This window comes from Vespula pensylvanica, chromosome 12 (genome assembly GCF_014466175.1).
Source record: "Vespula pensylvanica isolate Volc-1 chromosome 12, ASM1446617v1, whole genome shotgun sequence".
Classification (NCBI taxonomy): domain Eukaryota; kingdom Metazoa; phylum Arthropoda; class Insecta; order Hymenoptera; family Vespidae; genus Vespula; species Vespula pensylvanica.
This window is the reverse complement of record NC_057696.1, coordinates 3,599,451-3,620,558: the sequence shown is the minus strand read 5'-3', so window position 1 is coordinate 3,620,558 and position 21,108 is coordinate 3,599,451. Positions and strand designations below refer to the sequence as shown.

Genomic DNA, 21,108 nt, shown 5'->3' with positions numbered 1-21,108 from the left:
AGAAAAATAAGGAAGAATATGTCTTCTTCGTTTCACGTCTCGTCGTTTGTTTTTTGTTCTTCCAGAATTTGTTTCTCTCGTCGTATGTATATATATATATATATATATATATATATATATATATATAGAAGATATTTCTTCATATATTTTGAATCAAGGTATATATATATATATAAAGTAATCCATATAATAAGAAATATCAACTTTTATCTTATTTGATAAATGTTCTACGGTCGTAATACGTTCGTTGATAAACAAAATAAATTTGCAATGATCGAGTTTCTATTGTCTTTCTTATGTTTCAATTATTTTTGTTTATATTAATTTTATTGCATTCTTATACTCTCGTAGAAACAAAACGACGATCTCTCGTTTAATAATTAGTCAATATTACATTTGTTTCGAAGACATCATATATATATATATATATACATAAATTCGTTTAGTAGAATTCGTAAAGTAATTCACAAGTAGACCGTGACGGCGCTGTATCTCACTTCCCACTTGTTCGCGAGACTAGTTGTCATCTACCTCAGCTTTTCCGTTAATCGCGAATCGAGTACCAAAGAGAATCTCGTCGGGTCGTTTCGACGAGAGAACGGCAGTGAAATAAATGTGATCGTTCTATAAATGGGAAGTGCCGACAAAATAATACATAGAAATACTTTGAAGTGTTAAGTAAGGTGAGGACATATTTTTATCGACGAACCCGAACGTATAATCAACGTGATTGAGGTTAACCACCGCGTAAAGAAAACTTGTCTTTTTTCTTCTCGATATTCCTTCTTATCTTTTATTATTGAAAAAGAAAAAAGAAAGAAACAAATTAAAGGACGATCAAATTTCCTATATTACGATTAATACTACGTTAAATCCATCGTATAAATTTTCGATGTTAATATTAATTTTGATAGAATGTTCTTGACGTCATTAGGAAATCATACGAATAATATTACTTTAGACCAGTGATACATATATATATATATGTACATCTGTGTGTACATGTGTGTGTGTGTGTGAGAGAGAAAGAAAGAAACAAAAGAGAGTGAATGTTACGTGTATGTGTATGTGTGTGTGTGATATACGTGCGTACATGGTTATTGTTCGATATAGCATTATTATATTTGAAAAGAATATACGTAATGTTTCGTAATTTCGTCTAATCGGTAGGGTTACTCAGCCTTCTGAATTTAGAAGGAACGTTCTATATACGTGCGATCTCTCGTAAATATTGAATAGTATATGTGCGTCATCTTTCGGTAAAAAAACGTGTATAATAATGATTACATCGTCGGTAATAGGAATACTCTAGCCGGTAAAATTTAAATATTCATTTCAAACGTTATAAAAAACATTCATTCGCCAAGAATTTGTTTATATATATATATATATATATATATATATATATATATATATATTGTATCCAGTTATAAAATTAAGTTAATTAGTATAACGTGCGTTATATTTCAGTGTGTTATATTAAAAATAAGTGAAAAAAAAAAAGAAGAAGAAGAAATCAAAATGACGGAAGCGAAGCCATCGGGAATAAGACCACCTTCGAAAATCGGCAGACCATGTTGCACTATACCACCGAGACCAGCTATTCCTCCACCATCTCCGAAAGCATCATCAGGCAGTAAGTTTAACAAAACAAATGATTTTTCTTTTTGCATGAGTATATCTGTGCGACGTGTGCAAGTGTGTATGCGCGTGCGTGTGTGTATTTGCAATCTACGTTCTTTTTCGCACTCGATATTATTAACCTTTCTTTCTTTGTTTCCACGTCGCCATGATTTTTTATCAGAAATATTAATTTTTCTATTAGAGATATATAGACATTTTATATATTTATTATATATGTCTGTAGAAAATTAATTTTATTTAACAAAAAAAAAATCTTGTACAGTATAGTAATTTCAAAAAAAAAATAAATAAATAAATAAATAAAAAAGGTTGCCAAGCTAGTATGTGTGTGTGTGTATGTGTATGTTATTATATACACTCATAAATATACATAGTGATGTATATACAAAAAATTATATATACATATATATATATATATATATATACGTATGCACATACGATGTAACGCGAAACTGCAGTTACTTTATAATCAAAATATATAAAAATAGTTATGAGCATATAGGATCGTTCGTTCCGATGAATTATTATACTCGTATCCATATAATATCGCTTTTGTCAGTCTCCATTTACAAGGTAACGAGAACAGATCACCAATCTACTACGTCACCTTACGCACGAGAATACGATACACGTTTGTGAGACCCTGAAACGAACCTGAACGAATGCTCTTACGAGTTCGTACACGCGAGCTTCTTGCAAGTCGTTCTTCCACCTCTCAACGCGACGCATCTCGACTGAATAGGCCTTCTAAATATCGGCTCCTGATCGAACGATTTTACTGCAAGTACGATTTTCATTCTGGTGAAAATTTTGTTAAACGTGAAAAAGAAGTTTTCATTTTCTTTTACCCCCCCCTTTTTTTTTTTTTTTTTTTTTTGTAGAAATTTGTTCGATCATCTTGTATGTTTATATATATATATATATAGTGACATATTGTTTACTTTTTTGTTCTATTTTATTTCGTTTCATTTTTATTTTATTTTTTTATTTTTTTATTTTATTTTATTTTATTTTATTTTATTTTTTTTTGTTAATATTATCCTACTCGAATAAGAAGGAAATTTAATACAATCATTAATACGAATTTGTTAGTTTTATCAAAAGTGAGTGTGTATTCGTTACTTTTCTTTTTTTGTGTGTGTGTGTATGTTTTTTTTTATTTTCTATTTCGGAGTTACGATCTTTATTAAAGCGATTAGTTACGTATATAGGTTTTATCAAAAAATTGTGTAAAACATTACTACAATATTTCTTATAACTCTATTCAAAAAATTATCTTAACTTGTTTTATCGTAATTTGTCTTCGTAACACATAGGTCATACTTCATACGACGGATTTCAAAAGACGAATATATTTTTGAACTTTTCGCATACACGTTCATTCCTAATCGGGCTAATCTATATCGTCGTAATTCTTTCCAACAAACCGTATATTACAAAGCACGAATAATCTAAATTCAATAGAATAATCGACATTTCATGAAAATTAAATCAATACAATTCTTTTTAATTATTAATTAAAACAAACCTTATCGATCTTAAATTAAAAAAGAAAAGAATAAAAAATAAATCGTAATAATAACAAATTAACACTTCTATCTAATTATCAATCAAGACAAGACTTATCGATCTTATAGATCCAAACTTTAAATTAAAATAATAATAATAATAATAATAATAATAACATTAAATTAACAATTTTTTTCAATTATCAATTAAAACAAGCCCCATCGATCTTATATAGCAAAACCTTAAATTAATACAATAATAACAAACAATCATACAGAATCCAAAATCTCGATTTCCACAACGTAACAAAAAAAAAAGGATAAATAAACAAATAAAAAGAAAACGCACAACAACAACAACAATAACAACAAAAAAAGGAATAAAAGGAAAAAATAGAAAAGAAACATTTTCGATGATCCGATAGAAAAGAATCCTTTCGTTGCAATATATAATATAATAGATAAACCATAGGTAGAAAAAGTTAGAAGAGGCAAGATTTGCGAGACTTTAACGATTGTATGCAAGAGACGTATTAAGAAGCCGAGCGGTTGCATCGAGGGCACGTATCTCGCCTTATTCGATCGTGTCCAGTGGTTTCCTTAACCAAGAATCACACATGTCCAAGTAGGTAAAGCCTAAGGGGCGAAGAAGCGAATGAAGAATGAATAAACTAACGAATACACACATACATACATCTATACGTACATACGTATATATATATATATATATATATATATATACTCTTTTTCTCGATCATGACGCATACATACATACATAAATAAATAAATAAACATGTATATGCACTTATGCAATCCTACTGTTCATTATACGTTTTCACATTGTAGTTTCGATTTCGACGTGTTCGTTTCATCTTTCTCGATCTTTTTTCTTCATCGTTCTCTCTCTCTCTCTCTCTGTCTTTTTCTTTTTTGTTATCACATTTTTTTATTATTATATTTATTATATATATTAACTAAGCATCTCGAAATGGACATCACCGTCTCTTCTTCTTCTTCTCTCTCTCTTTCTCTCTCTCTTTCTCTCTCTGTTTGTCCTCTTTCTCGCATACACATATATCATACGGCTCGTATTTCGCAATGCGATAGGGAAACTCAAGGCAATGATAAAATTCATTTTCCATTTTATTCTATCTAACCAGATCGATATCGATTGATTTTATTTGTTCTTTTTATTCCTTTATATATTATATATTATATATATATATATATTGTTTTGTTTTGTTTTGCCTTTTTTTTTTCTTTCTTCTTTATTTACTCACTCGCAACGCTACGTGAGCATACTCCGATCACCGTCTCGATTCGTTAGATTCGTCTTTCGTTAATTTGATACTTATTATGAGAAACTTTTTGTTCGAATATATATATATATATAAAAAAATAAATAAATAAATGAGAATAAAAAAAATACAATTAAAATGTATATCACTGAAGATATAACGCGATCGATCAAAAATGACAGAAATCAGCTGTTACTTTTAATACGAATTACATAAGTTTATTATAAATTATAAAGCTTTCTTTAATTCTCTTATTTCTGGAAATTATCTTAAAATACTTGAATCATTGGTCGTACTCGTGACGCAATCAACGTTCATCCATGGTTTTTATGGTAACCATGACACCATCCTCTAAATATGGCAAGATTAACGGTTTATTACCTTGTCTACCTGTTTATTCGTCGTTTTAATCTTCTTTAATATTTATACAAGTGTTAATGTATTACGAAGCTGGTTTTGCAATCGTTATTGTCATTCTATAAGATCGTTTTCGATGTAATAATAATAATAATAATAATAATAATAATAATAATAATAAAAAAGAGAAAAAGAAAAATGAGAAAGTTTCCTCTTTCATTTTACATATTAACAATTGCTATCTTTTTCTTTCTCTATCTCTATCTCTCACTAAATATACTTTCTATTACTTAATAAATATGTTATCATTTGTAAGATATCATTGTTATCATTATCATTATCATTATTATTATTATTATTATTATTATTATTATTATTATTATTATTATTATTATTATTATTATTATTATTATTATTATTATTATTATTTAGTGAAAGATACATATCAATCTTTTTTTATTATTTTTTTTTGCAATATCATAAAAATCAAGATAATTTATTTTGAAAAAAAAAAGTAAAAGAACAAGGAAATAAAAATCCAACTAATATCATCAAATCATTTTCATAGAGCATACATACTACTGTGCAAACGTCATCGTTCATTTCTTAGAAGTCTCGATCACGAAATAAGAAAATCGTTGTTATGCCAAGATGTCGAGATCTCGCGTACATCATCGTGTTTATCCGCTCGTAATCGTGAAATAATCTCGTTGAACATAAGTGTCTACCTACGCAAGTGCGCCTATTCGATTTCTATACAACGATTTATAATAGATCTGATAGTAGTACATTTTGTTGCTACACCTACGAATACTCATTAATAATTAATTCAATCATCTCGAATCACGATATCTGGACACATCGGCGATTCCTTTTCTAGAATTTTTTCTCTCTTTTTTTTTTACGTTTTTTTTTTCTTTTTGTAAAATACGAGTTTTGTAGGATACGAGCGAGAGAAATAAAAAAAATTGTCTCTCTTCTGCTAGAATTTACAATTCGATCGATTCGATTTGTATTTCAATTTTCTTTTTTTTTTTTTTTGTTTTATTTATCGTAAAAAAAAGATCACGATTCATTATTGTCGTTAAGTAATAAATAATTTGTTACAAAATTCATATCGATCGTTCTCAATATATACACATATATGTGTATATATATATATATATTATAATAATTATTATAATTATTAGTTTTTAATCGTACAATTATGAACGGACTATAAATCAGTTGTCGTTATTGCGTAAATCGTGAACGATATATCATTATAATATTAAGTATGATACGACAGGAAATGTAAATACTAAACAATACATTGTATTCCATTCGTATTGCAATATTGCAACGTGTTAAATGGTTATACGTCCCGGTCTATTAAACGTACGTCTTAAATTAATCGTCCATCGAATCGATCATACATACAAGCATAAAAAAAGATCGTTATCGTCGCAGAGATCCTTTTATATAACGATAGTCGTATAAGGATTCTCGTGCCCGTTCAATTTCCGTTGTAGATTCGTTATTGTGACAATTAACGAAGAGGGAATCGATGCAACTAGAGTATGGAGAAGCAATTAGATCGATTAGAAGAAAATTATTGCCGATTAGTTAATTAACTCTTAAATATATATGATTGTTAAATTATATATATATATATATATATATACACACACATTAATATTTCATTTAGTTTTTCTATTAAATTTCACGAAAGAAAATAATTACGATATATATACTATACATATGATGTAATGAATGTGATAATTAAAAAAAGAATTATACATTTAAATGTTAAAAAAAAAAAAAAAAATCGATAAGAGGATTGGAACATGTTCGAAGAAAGAAAAAAAAAAGAAAGAAAGAAAGAAAAATTCTTTCGTGTTACTCGTTCGGATGTGTGCATGTAGTTTGTCGTTTTTAGTATGTTTTGCATTATTTTGCATGGCAACTACCAGACAGTATGGATCATCTCTGGGAAACGCATGGTCGTAAATTAAGTGAAGCTGGATTGCGCAGAGGATCAGGTAGGTGGCTTCGCAGATTCTTTCATCTGTGTACCCTTTTTTTTTTGTACTACCATTGAAACGATTGAATTTTCAAAATCATGCTTATCAGATTGCGATGTCGAACTTCTCAATAATTTGCTGGTATACTGTAAACTACATATTTTTTATGCGGCATGAAAAATTTTGAACACATTATTATTATTATTATTATTATTATTATTATTATTATTATTATTATTATGCGCGAAATACGATAGTCAGCCTTTTTTTTTGTATGTTTACTACGATGCTTTTGAAGTAACGTAGAAGAGTGAATATTTCAAGATTAATGAAAAGAAAGAAAGAAAGAAAGAATTAAAAAAAAAAAAAAAAAAAAAAATTGGTAAAGAAAGAAAATGATATCGAATTGAATCTTGTATAATAGATACTAGTGTCGTATTGACGGAGGACACGGACAGCTTCATAATAGGAGATCGAGTATGGGTTGGTGGGACGAAGCCTGGTTCAATAGCTTACATCGGCGAAACACAATTTGCTCCAGGAGATTGGGCTGGCGTAGTACTCGACGAGCCCATAGGTAAGATCATTTAAAATTCAAGAAGAGAAAAAAAAAGAAGAGAAAGAACAGTAACAAGAAATTGACGACGACGACGACGATGACGACAATGATGATGATGATGATGATGATGATGATGATGATAATGATGATGAGAAAAAATCAATTTAATTGGATACTTTAGGAAAGAACGACGGGTCTGTAGCTGGCTGTCGATATTTCCAATGCGAACCTAAACGTGGAATTTTCTCACGTTTAACGAGATTGACCAGACAACCTCTACCAGAAGCATCGTCTCCGACCCAAAGAACTCCTACAACACCACCGGATAGTACAAGGGGATGCTTAATCAAGTCCGTTTCACCCTCATTGAGTAAGGATCGTTGCCAGAAATATTCGTCGCACGCCTGATATTTTTTTTTATATATATATTTTTTTTTATTTTTATTTTTTTGGCTCCTTTTCATCCCTTGATTTTTGCATGAGGAAGCATTATACACACACACACATATATATATATGTATATTGTATATATATGTATGTTTTATCAATGAATCCATGACAGTTTGTATAATAAGCAAATCCTAATTTTATTAGTTACCTGGAATATCAATTGAAGATATTTCTTTTTGAAATTGCTTATATATATATATATATATATATATATATAAATTTTTCTCTTTCTTTATTTTTTGTATACAAGTTACATTTGTTCCCGCATATTAATAGTAGAATAGTGTGCGTAGAAGAATAGTTTTAGTTAATTTAGATCTGAGATAATCGTTGCTTTGCCATTTTGTAATTTGCAGTAATCTGCAAATTCTGCTATTCTGCGCTTCGTACACTGTCGTATCTTTCAATTTTGATTTGTTATATATATATATATATATATATATATATCCTAACATTGATTTGGTTTTCACCCGTTCGCCTACTTGCCTTACATGTGTCTGTTTTTAATAAAATTAAATAAATGTACTACGAATTAATGTATTATTTAAATACATAATATTAGTAGATCGCATTATGTTAGCCTGTTAAAATACTTTGCATTGTATAGTTTTTCTTTTTTTTTTTTTTTTTTTTTTTTTTTTTACTAAACGAAACAAAACAAAAAAAAATATTCGTATATACAAAACAAAATTTTGTGTATATATCACCTAACACAAATATATACAGACGCATCGACTACCAGCCTCTCGTCAACGGTCTCGCAAAGGGATTTGAAAATAGGTGAAAGGGTCATTGTATCCTCCAGTCAGGGAAGCAAAACAGGAGTACTACGTTATATGGGAGCAACGGAGTTTGCACCTGGGGAATGGTGTGGAGTCGAATTGGATGATCCTCTTGGGAAAAACGATGGTTCTGTCGGTGATAAAAGGTCGGCAAACAATTCGATTAATTTTTTTCGTTCATTTGCGTGTACATATGTATGTGCGTGCGTGCGTGCGTGTTTGCGTATGTGGTTTCTTTTTTAATTTAATTTAATTTTTTATCTTCGAAGTTCCTTCAAACTTTCGTCGATCAATAAATTTGAATATATCTATTCAAAGATACAACTCATATACATTAAAATGTAATTCAAACGAATTAATTTCAAACAAATCGGTCGGTTCTCTATCGATAAGAATTTTATTTAGAATTTTAACTACTCACTTTTTATCATACAAACTCCACTTATCATTCTCATTTTATACGTATCGTTATTTATTTATTTATTTATTTATCTATTTTCTTTTTTTTAAGAATGAATAAATAATTATAATGCAAAAAAAAAAAAAGATAAAGAAGAGGAAAAACGAATGAGATGACGATGACGATGTATAATATATTTCAACGTATAGGTACTTCGAATGTCGACCAAAATACGGCCTGTTTGCGCCAGCTCACAAGGTCAGTAGGTCACCCTCGAGCAAAAGAACATCCTGCGTGATTCACAAGCCGTCTGGTGCTGCTCTTAACTCGACCTTGAAGAGGACAAATTCTCGAGAATCATTAGTCTCAATTTCCAGTGTTAACAGCAGTATAGCTGGCTCGAGAATTGCTACAGGCGCTACTAGGGTAAGATTCAAGATGCCAGAGTGAGATTCGTCGAGGGGTTAGGGGAAGGAGATTAGAAAAAAAAAATGAAACGAAAAAAAAAATAATACGAAACCCCTTAGACGAAAAGTTTCAAAAGAAAAAAAAAAAAAAAGAAAAATGAAAGAAAAAAAAAGTATGATGCGGCTTTTGCACGAAATACCTTGCCACGGTAAATCAAAAGAAACAAAAATGCTCTTGCGTTATTTTCTTTTATTATTGTAGCCTCTCCCTCCCTGTCTCTTTTATTTTAGCTTGCTAAGAATCTTCGATCATCTTACTACTACTATATCCGTCCTTATCCCTCTTATTATTACTTAAAATTGCTATTACTAGTCGTGTTAGTTATTGTTTTATGCTCGAATAGAGATTTAATATCGTTTGCTTCGTTTTTTGTCGAATGACATCGTCCAATATGTATATGCAAAGTATACTCTATCTTACATTTGATATTCTAATTCGTTTGAAGTGTAGAAGTATGTTGTGAATATATTAAAAAAAAAAAAAGAAAGAAAGAAAAAATATAGAAGAAAAAAGAAAAAAAAGAAATTGAGACACAACGACGATCGTTATTTCGACAAAATATGAATCTCCACTTTTTGTTATACTAATGATAGATTTTAGTTGTCAATTTATTATTCATGTTTCTCCCCCATTTTTTGTTTCAACGAGAAGAGTTTATGTTTTGTCCGAACTGCATGATTGAATTTTTGTTGCATACAATATTCCAGCGGCCTGGTATGCGCACGTCGACACCTATTCAAAGTTCATTGCAGGTGAGAATACGATTAGTAGATTATTAACGACATGTAATGGGAATGATATTAGTTTTAAGAGAAGAAAAAAAAAAGAAAAGAAAAGAATTATATCGATTTAATCCGAGGACTTGGGATCGTTAGAAATCGTAGAATAAAATTAGTTAAAGAGCGCCTATGTGATATCTTACAGCTTAATCGTAAGGCTCGACTTTTGTTTTAAAACGATTACATTATTTAGCGATATTAGATGCTGCCTTTTTTATTTATGTATATTATCAAAATAATACACGTTTATTGTATTTATTATTTATTTATTAGTAGACATATAGTAGAACATGTTTAGATAGTGCTGTGTAGATACGTTCTTATTTCGTATTCGTAGCAAAAAGAAAAAGTAGATTGTCTAAATGATCTTAGAGAGAGAGAAAAAAGAAAAGAAAAACAAAATAACAAATTAGACATTCTATTTAGAAAAATAATTGTACATAGTTGTCTGTCGTATACCTTATAAATAAAATCCTTTCGGCTTTATTATTTTCCTTTTCTCGTCCTCGATAGAATGAAATTTTGTTGATAGGTGAGTATGCTACGTCTTTTTTTTTTTTTTTCTTTCTCCCCTCCTCCAATAACAAATGTAATGACTGCATTTCGTTAATCTAAACACGTATATGTGTCTGATTTATAAACACTTCATTAGACGTACTCGCAATGATTAAAGAATAATATTGCTTACACATATATATGCACGGCTATTGTCTTTTTTGTATTAGTTCGAAACCGGTTATTTAGTAGTACAAGGATTTGTCAATGACAAAGGATGGCTACGAGTTTAGATACGACTAGACAAAGCTAGACGACTTTTCTCTATTTCTCTCTCTCTCTCTCTCTCTCTCATGCCCTCACTCTGTTTCTTTCGAAAGAGTGAGGAAGAGAGAGAGAGAGAGAATGATCGTAATGTTGTTACGTAAATTTATCCGTATCAAAGACAAACATTGGACTTGCATTTTAAAGAGATTAGAATGAGAACAACGCTTATTAATGAATCATTTCTAAATACATGCTAATGGCTGAAAATTAAGTATGTTTTTTTTTTTTTTTTCTTCTTCTTATTAGATATACGTATAAATATATTTATAAATGTATTAGCTAAAAGATAGATGTAAACATTCCGTGCTCGTACATACACATGATATTTCATTTAAATTCTATGCCTTTTTTTGTAGTAAACAAAATATTTGTACCTTGATACATTTACTAACGAATATTTGTAGAATAGTAAAATTGTTGAATTTCGTTTAATATTTAATCGATCAAAGAAAGATGTTCGTTGAATTCTATTCGTTTCTTTTATCTTTTTCTTTTTTTTTTTTTCTTTTTGTTGCTTTCTTCTTCAATTAATTACGAATTAATCGTCCTGCCGTGCGCTGCTTTTTCTTCCTCCCTCTTTTGTATTTATTTATTTTTTTTTTGTAAATAAAATATTCCATTTTAGGAAATGTTAAAGGAGAAACAACAGGAAATAGAATTTCTACGAAGGGAACGAGATTTGGAAAGAGATCGTGTCACAAAGGCCGCCAATCAGGCTGATCAAGCGGAACAATCTGTAATTTTAATGAAACAAGAATATGATAAGGTAGAAAGGATCATTGTTAAAATTGTTATAGATTCACATATATATATATATATATATTTATTTATTCATTAATTTATTATATATCTTTCGTGAAGAAAACAAAAAAGAAAGAGGAAGAAAAGGGAAAGAAAAGTGCCAATTTTTTTTTTTTGTAGTATCGCGAGGAGATGCAAAAGACCGTTCTCAATGCAGAAACGACGCTTAAAAAATTATTGGAAGAGAAGAACGCATTGGCGATGCAGTTAGAAGAGGAGAGAAGAAAATGCGAGGACCTACTCTTCCGTTTTGAGGAAGAATCCATCAATAAAGACGATATACAAGTAAGTTTTCAAACGTAATTCTATCTGCTTGATTTTGTATAAAAAACAAGAAAGAAATATAAGGGCTAAAAAAAATTGTAACGAATACAATTATATATATATATATTTAATAATTATTTATTAATTATATATATATTAATTAAAAAAAGAAAGAAAGAAAAAAGAGATTCGTCGTTCTTAATAATTTTCGGCGAGTTTGTTTTTTCTTTTTCTTTTTTTTTTTTTTTTTAACATTACGCAGAAATTGTGAATCATCTCGATACGTAAATCGTAACAATGTAACAAATTGTACTTCCTTTTCGAATATTTTTTAAAACATGTGAGGATACGTACGCACGATGATATTCTAATTTCTTCTAAATCATATCATCATACGAGTAGAAAATCGAATACATTATTTACATAAATGAATGGTTATGGGATATTGAAAAGGCTTGGCGTGTAGAAATTGAAAGCTTCGTCGGGATTTAAATTACGGGTGTTGGGTTTGCAAATGGAGACACAACACAAAAAAAGAAAAGTAAAAAAAAAAAAAGAAAAAAAAAAGAAAAGAAAAAAGAAGAAGGAAAGAAAAGAGCGTGGCTTTGAAAAAAAAAAAAAAAAAAAAAAAAAACAAAAATCTATTAAAATCTTGTTAAGCGTCCGTTTAAACAATTTTGTGCTTCTTCGTAGGAAACCGAAAAATCGATCATTGCATCATTGGCTTTAACACAGAAAACTTATGATTTATTTTCAGAAAGAGAGAAGTGATCAAAGTGTGAGTATGCATCGGCAGCCATTTGAATCAGAAGAGGGGTTCATGCTGTGTCTCTGCACCGCTTGTATTATTGTTACTCTTGTCGTGTCCCATAGCATTCGAAATCATTTATAACGTGAAAATTCTCTTTCTCTCTTTCTCTCTCTCTGTCTCTCTATACATATATCTCTCTTTCTATCTATCTCTCTGTCTCTATATATCTCATCGTTTAATAACACGCGATCAAAATGACGTTTAAGTTCATTATAATTAACGTTGGATTGATTATATTATTAACGTTTGCTTAGAACGACGGAACAGTTTCGTTGAAAACAATTTTTGCGTTGATTCGTGTATTTAAAAAAAAAAAAAAAAAGAAAAAAAAAGAAAAAGAAAAGAAGAAGAAGAAGAAGAAAAAGAAATTATGTAATAACGAAAACTCAATCGAATTCTAATTAATAAGGGAATATATTTATTAACTATAGTTATCTATTCACTTTATAATTAATAATCGACAAATTAATATTTTGCTTTTCGCAATGCCTATTAAATGTTAACAAGATATCACTTATGCTACGTTTATACGCTTTGTGCAAATAATCTGAATTATTGTTAATAATTATTATCATATATTAGAGTGTCGAGGATCGAAGATATCGAAGACACCGCAAAGTAATGTAACTGTTTATTTATTATATTATTTATTATTTTTCTCGTTGTACCTTTGTGCAGATATTAATTTTTTTTTTTTTTTTTTTTATTAATCTTCCGTTTACTTATTTATTTATTTATTCATTTATCTGGTTTTGGGTTGTTCATTTACATTCCTTCACGAAAGACAAAGATACATATGCACACACGCACACACACACAAATGTATTATTGTTAATTACGAACAGTTATTGTTAAATAACATATTTTGCATTGATTTATAAAATGGCGTTCGATTAATTATTATTCATTATTGTCTTTTTGCCGTACATACATCTTCGTTTATTTCGTTTGTTCGTTCCTTTTGTTTTTATTTTCATTTATTTATTCATTTATTTTGTTTTATCAAATTGATTCTTTTAAATTAAAATTCAAAGTTTAATAGACGAATCATGTGTACTGGTGGAACATACATAGCTTTTCGTATATTTTTAGTGTGCTTCTCGAATTGCTATTATTCTCGATGTTATATCTCCGTCAAGTAAAAAGAAAATGTATTTCTCATTAGGTAATAAATACAGTAAATGAAAACAGGATCAAGGCACTTGAGAAACAACTTTCGGAGGAAAGGGAACGTGTTATACAACTTGAACGCGACAGTACGAAATTATTCGAAGCTGAGGAAGAACTTGCTCGTTTACGTAGTAATGCGAGTAATCAAGACAAAAAAGAATTCGAAGGTATGAATCAATTGCAAAAAGAAAAAGAAAAAGAAAAAGAAAAAGAAAAGAAAAGAAAAGAAAAATGCCTCATGAAATATATAAATTTCACATAAATTTTACAAATGTATCTTTTCTACGTAGATTTGCGTAATCACAATGAAAATTTGAAGGAAACGAAAGCCGAATTGGAAAAGCAAGTTAACGAGAAAACCGTTTTAATAGAGGAATATCTCGTCTCTATGAAAAGTCTTGAAATAAAATTGAACGAGAAGGAAAAAGAATGTATTTTGAAAGTGGAAGCTGAAAACGATCTTCAAAAGAACTTGGAACGAGCTAAGGAAGATCTTGAAGAGAAATTAAATTACATCGAAAACATGAGAGAAGAATTTGAAACTAATACGAGTGCTTTGAAGAAGGAATTAAACGAGATGAAGAGAACTATCGAGGAGGTTAACGAAAGGCACGCGACTGAGAAACAATCGTTGATATCGGAATATGAGAAGATTGTCGAAGATAAGAACAAGCAAATAGAAATGAAATCTCAACAATTGGCAACAGAGTCGCAAAAACATTTGGAAAATCAGAGCAACGTTTTGGAAAATTTAAAAGCTGAGAATATGAAACGTATCAACGAGTTATCCGAATCGTTTGGTCAACAATTGAATGTTAAAGATACGAAACTTAAAGAAATATCTACGCAATTGAACGAGAAAATTTCAGAAGCTCGAAAACTCACCAACGAGTTGTCCGATCAACAGGATTTGTATAATAAAAAGGACAAGGAATTGAATGATACATTGCAAAAACTTGAAGGTAGAATAGAAGAGTTTGATAATCTGTATAGAAATTTGTGGTAAACAATTTTGTTAAGAAACCAAATTGATCGATCGTTCGTGTTGCAGAATTAAATTCACAATTGAAAGCGGCCGAAGATAAAAATGTTTTGCTTTCTGATCAACTTCGGACTCGGGAACATGCGGCCGAGGATACGAAGAAAATAATGAAGGAGAAAGAAAAATTGGTAAATGTTATTAGTTTTTTGTTTCTACGTTTCTTCGTCCCTTTCTCTACTTTATTTTATTTTATTTTATTTTTTTCTTTCTTTTTCTTGTTAATCGTTCGAACGAAAAATATTTTATTATTTATTTCATTTGCCTTATTATTTTGTTTTACGTAGGAAGAAGACTTGTCTATGTTAAGAGCTACGGCAACAGATTCCTCTGCATATTTAGAAAAATTGAACGAAGAATTGAAAATAAAAGACAAAGAGCTTATGGAAATACGAGCTTCCATGACGGCAGAGATCGGAGAATTAAAGAAACAATTTCAAGAAGAAATCGAAGAGAAATCCAAATACATCGAAGAGATTAGTTTAGACACGTCGCAGAAATCAATGATAATAAATAAAGTAGAGAAGGAAATTTCTGAATTGAAATCAATCGTCGAAAGCAAAGACGAAGAGATAAAACATCTAGTAGAAAAGAATTCAGGTGACAAACAATGGAGGAGCTTTTACAATTACACGATTATAGTACATATGATTATATTAACTGTTGTTTGGTTTTTTAGAATTACAGTATGCTCTTACATTATCCGAGCAAACTAAAACGAATTTGGAAAGTGAACTTCGAGTATTCGAATCTAATATAGAGAATTTAAATCAACAATTAACAAGGGCTGAAGAGAAGCTAGTAAATGTATCTTCCCAGAAAGAGAAATTGGTTAGTATTAACAAATATTCAATGTATATATGCGAGCAAAATGTAATGAAATATTATCCATTGAATTTAGGAATTGGATATAGCAAACTTGATAAGTAGTTCTGCGAATTCCTCCGAACAATTAACGAAATATAACGAGGAGTTGCGGGAAAAAGAAAGAGAAATTGATAAATTACAAGAGAAGGTCTATCAAAGAGAAAATCAATTGACAAGCGCGCAAGGAAGATTAGAAAGTACGGAAGAAGAACTTAATAAAAATATATCTTCGTTGCAACAATTACGTTTAGAGACGGAGGATGTTAAATCAGAATTAATTAAAGAGAAAAGACAGTGCGTCGAATTATCCGAGAAGATAAAAGAACAGGAATCTAAGGAAAAGGATCTTCTCGGTGCAATAGAAATTGCAAAAGCTACGGAAATAACTTTGAAAGAGAAATGTGAAACGATCTCTGATCTTACCGAACGATTAAACCAAATTGAGGAAGAAAAAGTTATTCTTCGTAAACGGTATGAAACTGCAGAGGAGTCGTTTAAAAAAGAATCGTCGAGTCTTCGAAAACAATTGGATGATGTCAAGACAGAATTGATTACGTCGCAAGAAGAAATGAAAGCTTTGCAAAAGGCGAAAGTAAAGTTGGAAGCTGATCAAAGTGCGAATCGTTGGTCGATCGAAGAATTAACTGAGAAGCTCACCTCGGAAACGGAAGCTCGATCTAAAATTGAATCTTTAATTTCTGAAAAGGATTCGAAAATAAAATCGTTAGAAAACGTACTTTCAGATTTACGACGAGAAAAGGAAACTATAACGTTAAATAAAGAAACTATACATCAAGATTTCACGAACACATTGAATACTATGGAAAATACTATAACGGATTTAAATAAAAAATTAGTTGTCGCTACTGGAGATATAGAAACTAAGAGTAACGAATTGGCTGTTGCACAAGCAGAAGCTGAGCAACGTAAAATAGAAATTTCGGAGCTCGCAAAGGAATTAGATTCCTTCAAAAATTCTCAAATACAGTCCAACGATAAATTGAATGGTTTAGAGGATAAATTAAAGGAAAAGGACGATGAACTTCGTAAAGCTGATGAAAATAAGATTAGTTTAGAAAATAATTTAAAACAATTAGAAATAGAATTGAAGAATGTACAATCCGATGTAGTTACTAAGAATAATTTACTTACTGAATTGAATGAAAAAATAAGAAATATACAGGATACTAAGGAAGATTCTATAATTCAATTACAAAATAAGTTGGAAAATGATATTAAGGCTAAAGAATCTGCATTAGATATTAGTAAGAAGCGTAATAATGAATTAGAAAAAGAAAAAGAGTCGCTTGAAGAACTTCTTGCAAAACAAACTGCTGATTTAAATGCGAATGAAGTAACTATAAATAATTTAAAGGAACAATTAAAAACTTTACAAGATAGGCAAGAACGACAAACGAAAGCTGAAGATGATTCTAAGAAAGAAGAAGTTAAAGTTATGTTGAACGAGATAGAGGAAATGCATAAACAACAACAAAATTTATTAATTACGAAAGATTCTCTCGAAAAATTAATTAAGGAACAAGATAGTAAAATTGATATGTTAACAAATACTATTAAAAGTAAGGAGAAGGAAGCCGAAAAAAATACGCAAAATCTCATTGAAAAATTAAATATTGTTACGACAGAAGCAGCACAATTGAAAGAAGTACAAAGTCGTCTGTATGTACTTAAACAAAAAAAAAAAAAAAAAAACCAAAAATACTTTTCGTTCCTGTCTGTTCTTTTTTTTTTTCTTTCTTTCATTCTTTAAATTGCACCTTTCATTTCTATCTTTTTCCAGGGAGAAGGAAAATAAACAGATTACTTCAAAATTATCTGAGGCTACGAATCAATTGAAATTATCACGTGAAAACATAAAAAATAATTTTGATGTAGGTTTCTATATTTTTTCCTTTTTCTTTTAATCTTAAATAATTTCATGTAGTTACGATATTTGTATTCTACGAAATAATAATATATAAATCAAACATTTTTTAGGCAGCTGGAGGTGATATGAATCAAGAAATGGGTATATTACTTTATTACTTAATAATTAATCGATATAATATCGATAAGGATAGTTATTAACGTTATATAATTTAATTTTATAGATAAAGACATTGATGTGATAAGATTAAAAGAAGAAAACGAGACGGTTAAAAGTCAGATCGATTTTTTAAATTCTGTAATAGTGGATATGCAGAGAAAAAATGAAACCCTCTTGTGTAAAATAGAAGTTTTAGAGATGGGTGTACCCGCAAATGAAGCAGACGATTACAATCGGTTTGTATCTTTCTTTTTTTATATATATAATAATCGCACGAAATAAAAATGATAATTATTTTTTAATACAGACATATGCAATAATAAAACTTTGTTATATAGGAGTACATTAGAAAAACGAAATAAAGCACCTCGTATGTTCTGTGATATTTGCGATCAATTTGATTTACACGAGACAGAGGATTGCCCGCGTCAAGCACAAGATTTTTCAGAATCTGAAAAGATTATAAAATCTCCGAAGAAACCATCTTTGGAGAGACCGTATTGTGAGAATTGCGAAAGTAAGAATATTATTTTATTTAACATTTTTTTTTTTTTTTTTTTTAATAACATGTCCAAGTCAAATAATGCATGCTTAAAAAAAAGAAAAAAACTCCTAAATTCAGTAAATGTCTCGAAAATAATTGTATCCTTGAAGAAATGATTAGTATTGATTTTAAATCGTATTTGATACATACATTTTTTTTTTTTTTTTTTTTTTTTAACATATTTAACATAATTCATTTCTTAATTGTTTTACAGCCTTTGGACACGACACACGTGATTGCGATGATACAGAAACATATTAACGTCGTATTGTTATCTGTAGTTCTATTTACAACGCTTGCCAGAAATCCTAATTATAAAGAAATATGTTGAAGTTTGCAGAGTATATTTTTGTATCGGAGAAGTACAATCAGGTCCTAATGTGAGCATGTCTTCCTTCGTAGGATAAATATTTCTGCACAAGCCGATGCATTCGAGAAAAAAAAAAAAAAAAAAAAAAGAAAAGAAATGCATCTTTTCCTTCCTGCTGTCATAAGTACAATATATGTAGATTTACAAAGATGAGATGCAGCTACTCATTTTTTATTTGTATTAATTACACGCTTATTATCAGGGCATAGTAAAAATTATTTTTAAAGACATGTTAACGTACTGGTCCTGAAGGCAAAAAGACACTTGTCTAGATGAGCTAGTAAATAATTCATGTTGGATGGATATGAAGGGAACAGTTGTAATTATGTACATAGATATTTATATCAATCGATGCATCTCCTATTTAATATTTATTACGTACAAAATGTGCGCAATACTCTAATAAGTAGTTCCTCTATTATATATTTGGCACAATTATTTTGTTTCTAATAATATACATACGTATTTGGTATGAAATATATTTTATCTTAATAGACTATTTATAATACGTTAATCTAAGTTACAAATTGAAATCGGTTGTCTAAGTTTATGTGTTAGTTTCTTGATTACAAAAATAATTTATAGTATCGGCTTTTATCTATTCGTATAATTTGCTTGTTGCTTTTTTGTACCTGACAGATAAAGGTTCCAACGTTGATTATCCAGTTTTTATTGCAAGTTGATGAAATAATTCAAATATTTAAGTCTCACAAAAATTGAACACTTTAATACACAAAAAAAAAAAAAACAATTATTGTCTCAAACTATTGTCATCCTATTTATACATATATATGAATTTATAAACTTGTCATAACGTTTGTGTAAAATAAATCGAAGGAAGTACTTTGTAAAAACCTAAAGAATAAAATTAATACAGAAACGCAGAAAATATTCAATAATGAAATTTACTCGAATGTAGTTGCAAATCTTGTATTTAAGTAAGATCACAGAAACATTTTTTGAAGTTAGATATCTACTTAAGAAACAATTGCATCAGGTGCTCAATCGTGTAAAGATCTTGCAAATATAAGAAATTAGTCTAGATCGAATTGAGACATATATATATATATATATACACATATTCATTTGTTAAAATCTATAACGAATATCAAATTCATTAATCCAACCCTTCCTTTTTTTCTTTTATTGCCTCCTAAAATTAAAACTGTTGTATGTAATTTATTTTTATTAGAAAGCAATATGTAAAAATGATTACCTTAAAACGTTCTTCGAATAACGATAATTCTGCTATAAGATCGGTTATCGCGTGCATAAAAGCTTCGTGTGGTGTATAATCCGATGTTGTTTGTATTCTAATTACAAATTTATGTTCCAATGGATGAGGTACCTTGTAGCCAGCAAACAAGACTTGAGGATCTTTCAATAATTGGCTGAAATTGAGAAAACGATGTTGAATTTCAGCAAATAGCAAAGAAAGGTGTTTCTAACGTAAAATCAGAATATAATATAACCTTCGAACAAATAACATACTTCCGAATCATATTTCCCAGAGTATGATCTTCTTTATTCACGGTAAAAATAGCAGCATTTGGTACCTTCGTGTCCTGTTCCTTTATTATTCTATTAAAGATATCAATAGTAACGATTATTAGAGGTTAGTTTCTTAAAGATATTTCTTTCTTACTTTTTCTCTCCTTCGTAGAGTAAGAATGATTCAAAGGTCGGTGGTGCGTTCATATTGTTATTAAATCCTTGTAAAGCTTGTGTTGTTTCTTACGTATTAATATTTTCTCTTTGACTTTGTTCTTACTTGAAAAACAAATTGGCACGACGCGATGACGACAGTCGCACGTTGCTACGCGTATCTATCGCGTGTGAATACTAATACTAACGACGAGCATTGATCGATCGAGTTTTGAAATTTCCCGCGTAGTTTTGTATAAGAAAGAATAAATATAAGAATAACGTAAAAAAATTATATTATAACATATTTACATCGGAATATCTTGATAATATCGTAATAGGTTTTTCAAATATTTTCAAAACAAAATTACGTCGTATTATTTTCGAACGCACAAATAGAATCGTAAGATCGGCCATCTATGTTCTGCTAAGTTCGTGACACTTTGAGAGTCGCTCGGGGTTCTTCTCCAAACGTCGGCGG

The 21,108-nt window shown here is 29.5% G+C and overlaps 2 protein-coding genes across 8 annotated transcripts; one reads left to right on the top strand and one right to left on the bottom strand.

The window, feature by feature from the left end:
• Window positions 1-502: 502 nt before the first annotated feature.
• Window positions 503-19,574, top strand: LOC122633650 (restin homolog). 7 transcript variants are annotated; one of them, XM_043821783.1, is made up of 23 exons: window positions 504-683; window positions 1,471-1,636; window positions 6,760-6,828; window positions 7,235-7,387; window positions 7,551-7,739; window positions 8,546-8,747; window positions 9,211-9,427; window positions 10,177-10,221; window positions 11,696-11,836; window positions 11,992-12,156; window positions 12,893-12,913; window positions 13,529-13,564; window positions 14,112-14,283; window positions 14,407-15,078; window positions 15,168-15,286; window positions 15,443-15,755; window positions 15,835-15,986; window positions 16,057-17,702; window positions 17,824-17,914; window positions 18,021-18,051; window positions 18,134-18,305; window positions 18,408-18,586; window positions 18,828-19,574. In XM_043821783.1, the coding sequence occupies exons 2-23, from the start codon at window positions 1,522-1,524 to the stop codon at window positions 18,872-18,874; spliced, it is 4,947 nt and encodes a 1,648-aa protein (XP_043677718.1). In that variant the 5' UTR covers window positions 504-683; window positions 1,471-1,521; the 3' UTR covers window positions 18,875-19,574. The 7 variants fall into 7 exon arrangements, with proteins under 7 accessions (XP_043677724.1, XP_043677718.1, XP_043677722.1 ...); XM_043821788.1 differs by lacking the exon at window positions 504-683 and adding an exon at window positions 2,204-2,428 and having other exon boundaries at window positions 1,499-1,636; XM_043821787.1 differs by lacking the exon at window positions 6,760-6,828.
• On the bottom strand, window positions 19,322-20,820 carry LOC122633652 (DNA-directed RNA polymerase II subunit RPB11). Its single transcript, XM_043821792.1, has 4 exons — window positions 20,629-20,820; window positions 20,475-20,564; window positions 20,200-20,374; window positions 19,322-20,136 (listed from the first exon to the last, which is right to left on the bottom strand). Exons 1-4 carry the CDS (start codon window positions 20,679-20,681, stop codon window positions 20,101-20,103), a joined length of 354 nt encoding a protein of 117 aa, XP_043677727.1. The 5' UTR covers window positions 20,682-20,820; the 3' UTR covers window positions 19,322-20,100.
• Window positions 20,821-21,108: the final 288 nt, after the last annotated feature.

Coding starts and splice junctions, on each gene's coding strand:
- LOC122633650 (XM_043821783.1), top strand. CDS start 1,522: ATGACGGAAGCGAAGCCATCGGGAATAAGACCACCTTCGAAAATCGGC. Junction 8,748..9,210: donor GGTTCTGTCGGTGATAAAAG/GTCGGCAAACAA, acceptor TTCAACGTATAG/GTACTTCGAATGTCGACCAA. Junction 12,914..13,528: donor AAGAGAGAAGTGATCAAAGT/GTGAGTATGCAT, acceptor ATCATATATTAG/AGTGTCGAGGATCGAAGATA.
- LOC122633652 (XM_043821792.1), bottom strand. CDS start 20,681: ATGAACGCACCACCGACCTTTGAATCATTCTTACTCTACGAAGGAGAG. Junction 20,565..20,628: donor CTCTACGAAGGAGAGAAAAA/GTAAGAAAGAAA, acceptor TATCTTTAATAG/AATAATAAAGGAACAGGACA. Junction 20,137..20,199: donor TATTCGAAGAACGTTTTAAG/GTAATCATTTTT, acceptor TTTTAATTTTAG/GAGGCAATAAAAGAAAAAAA.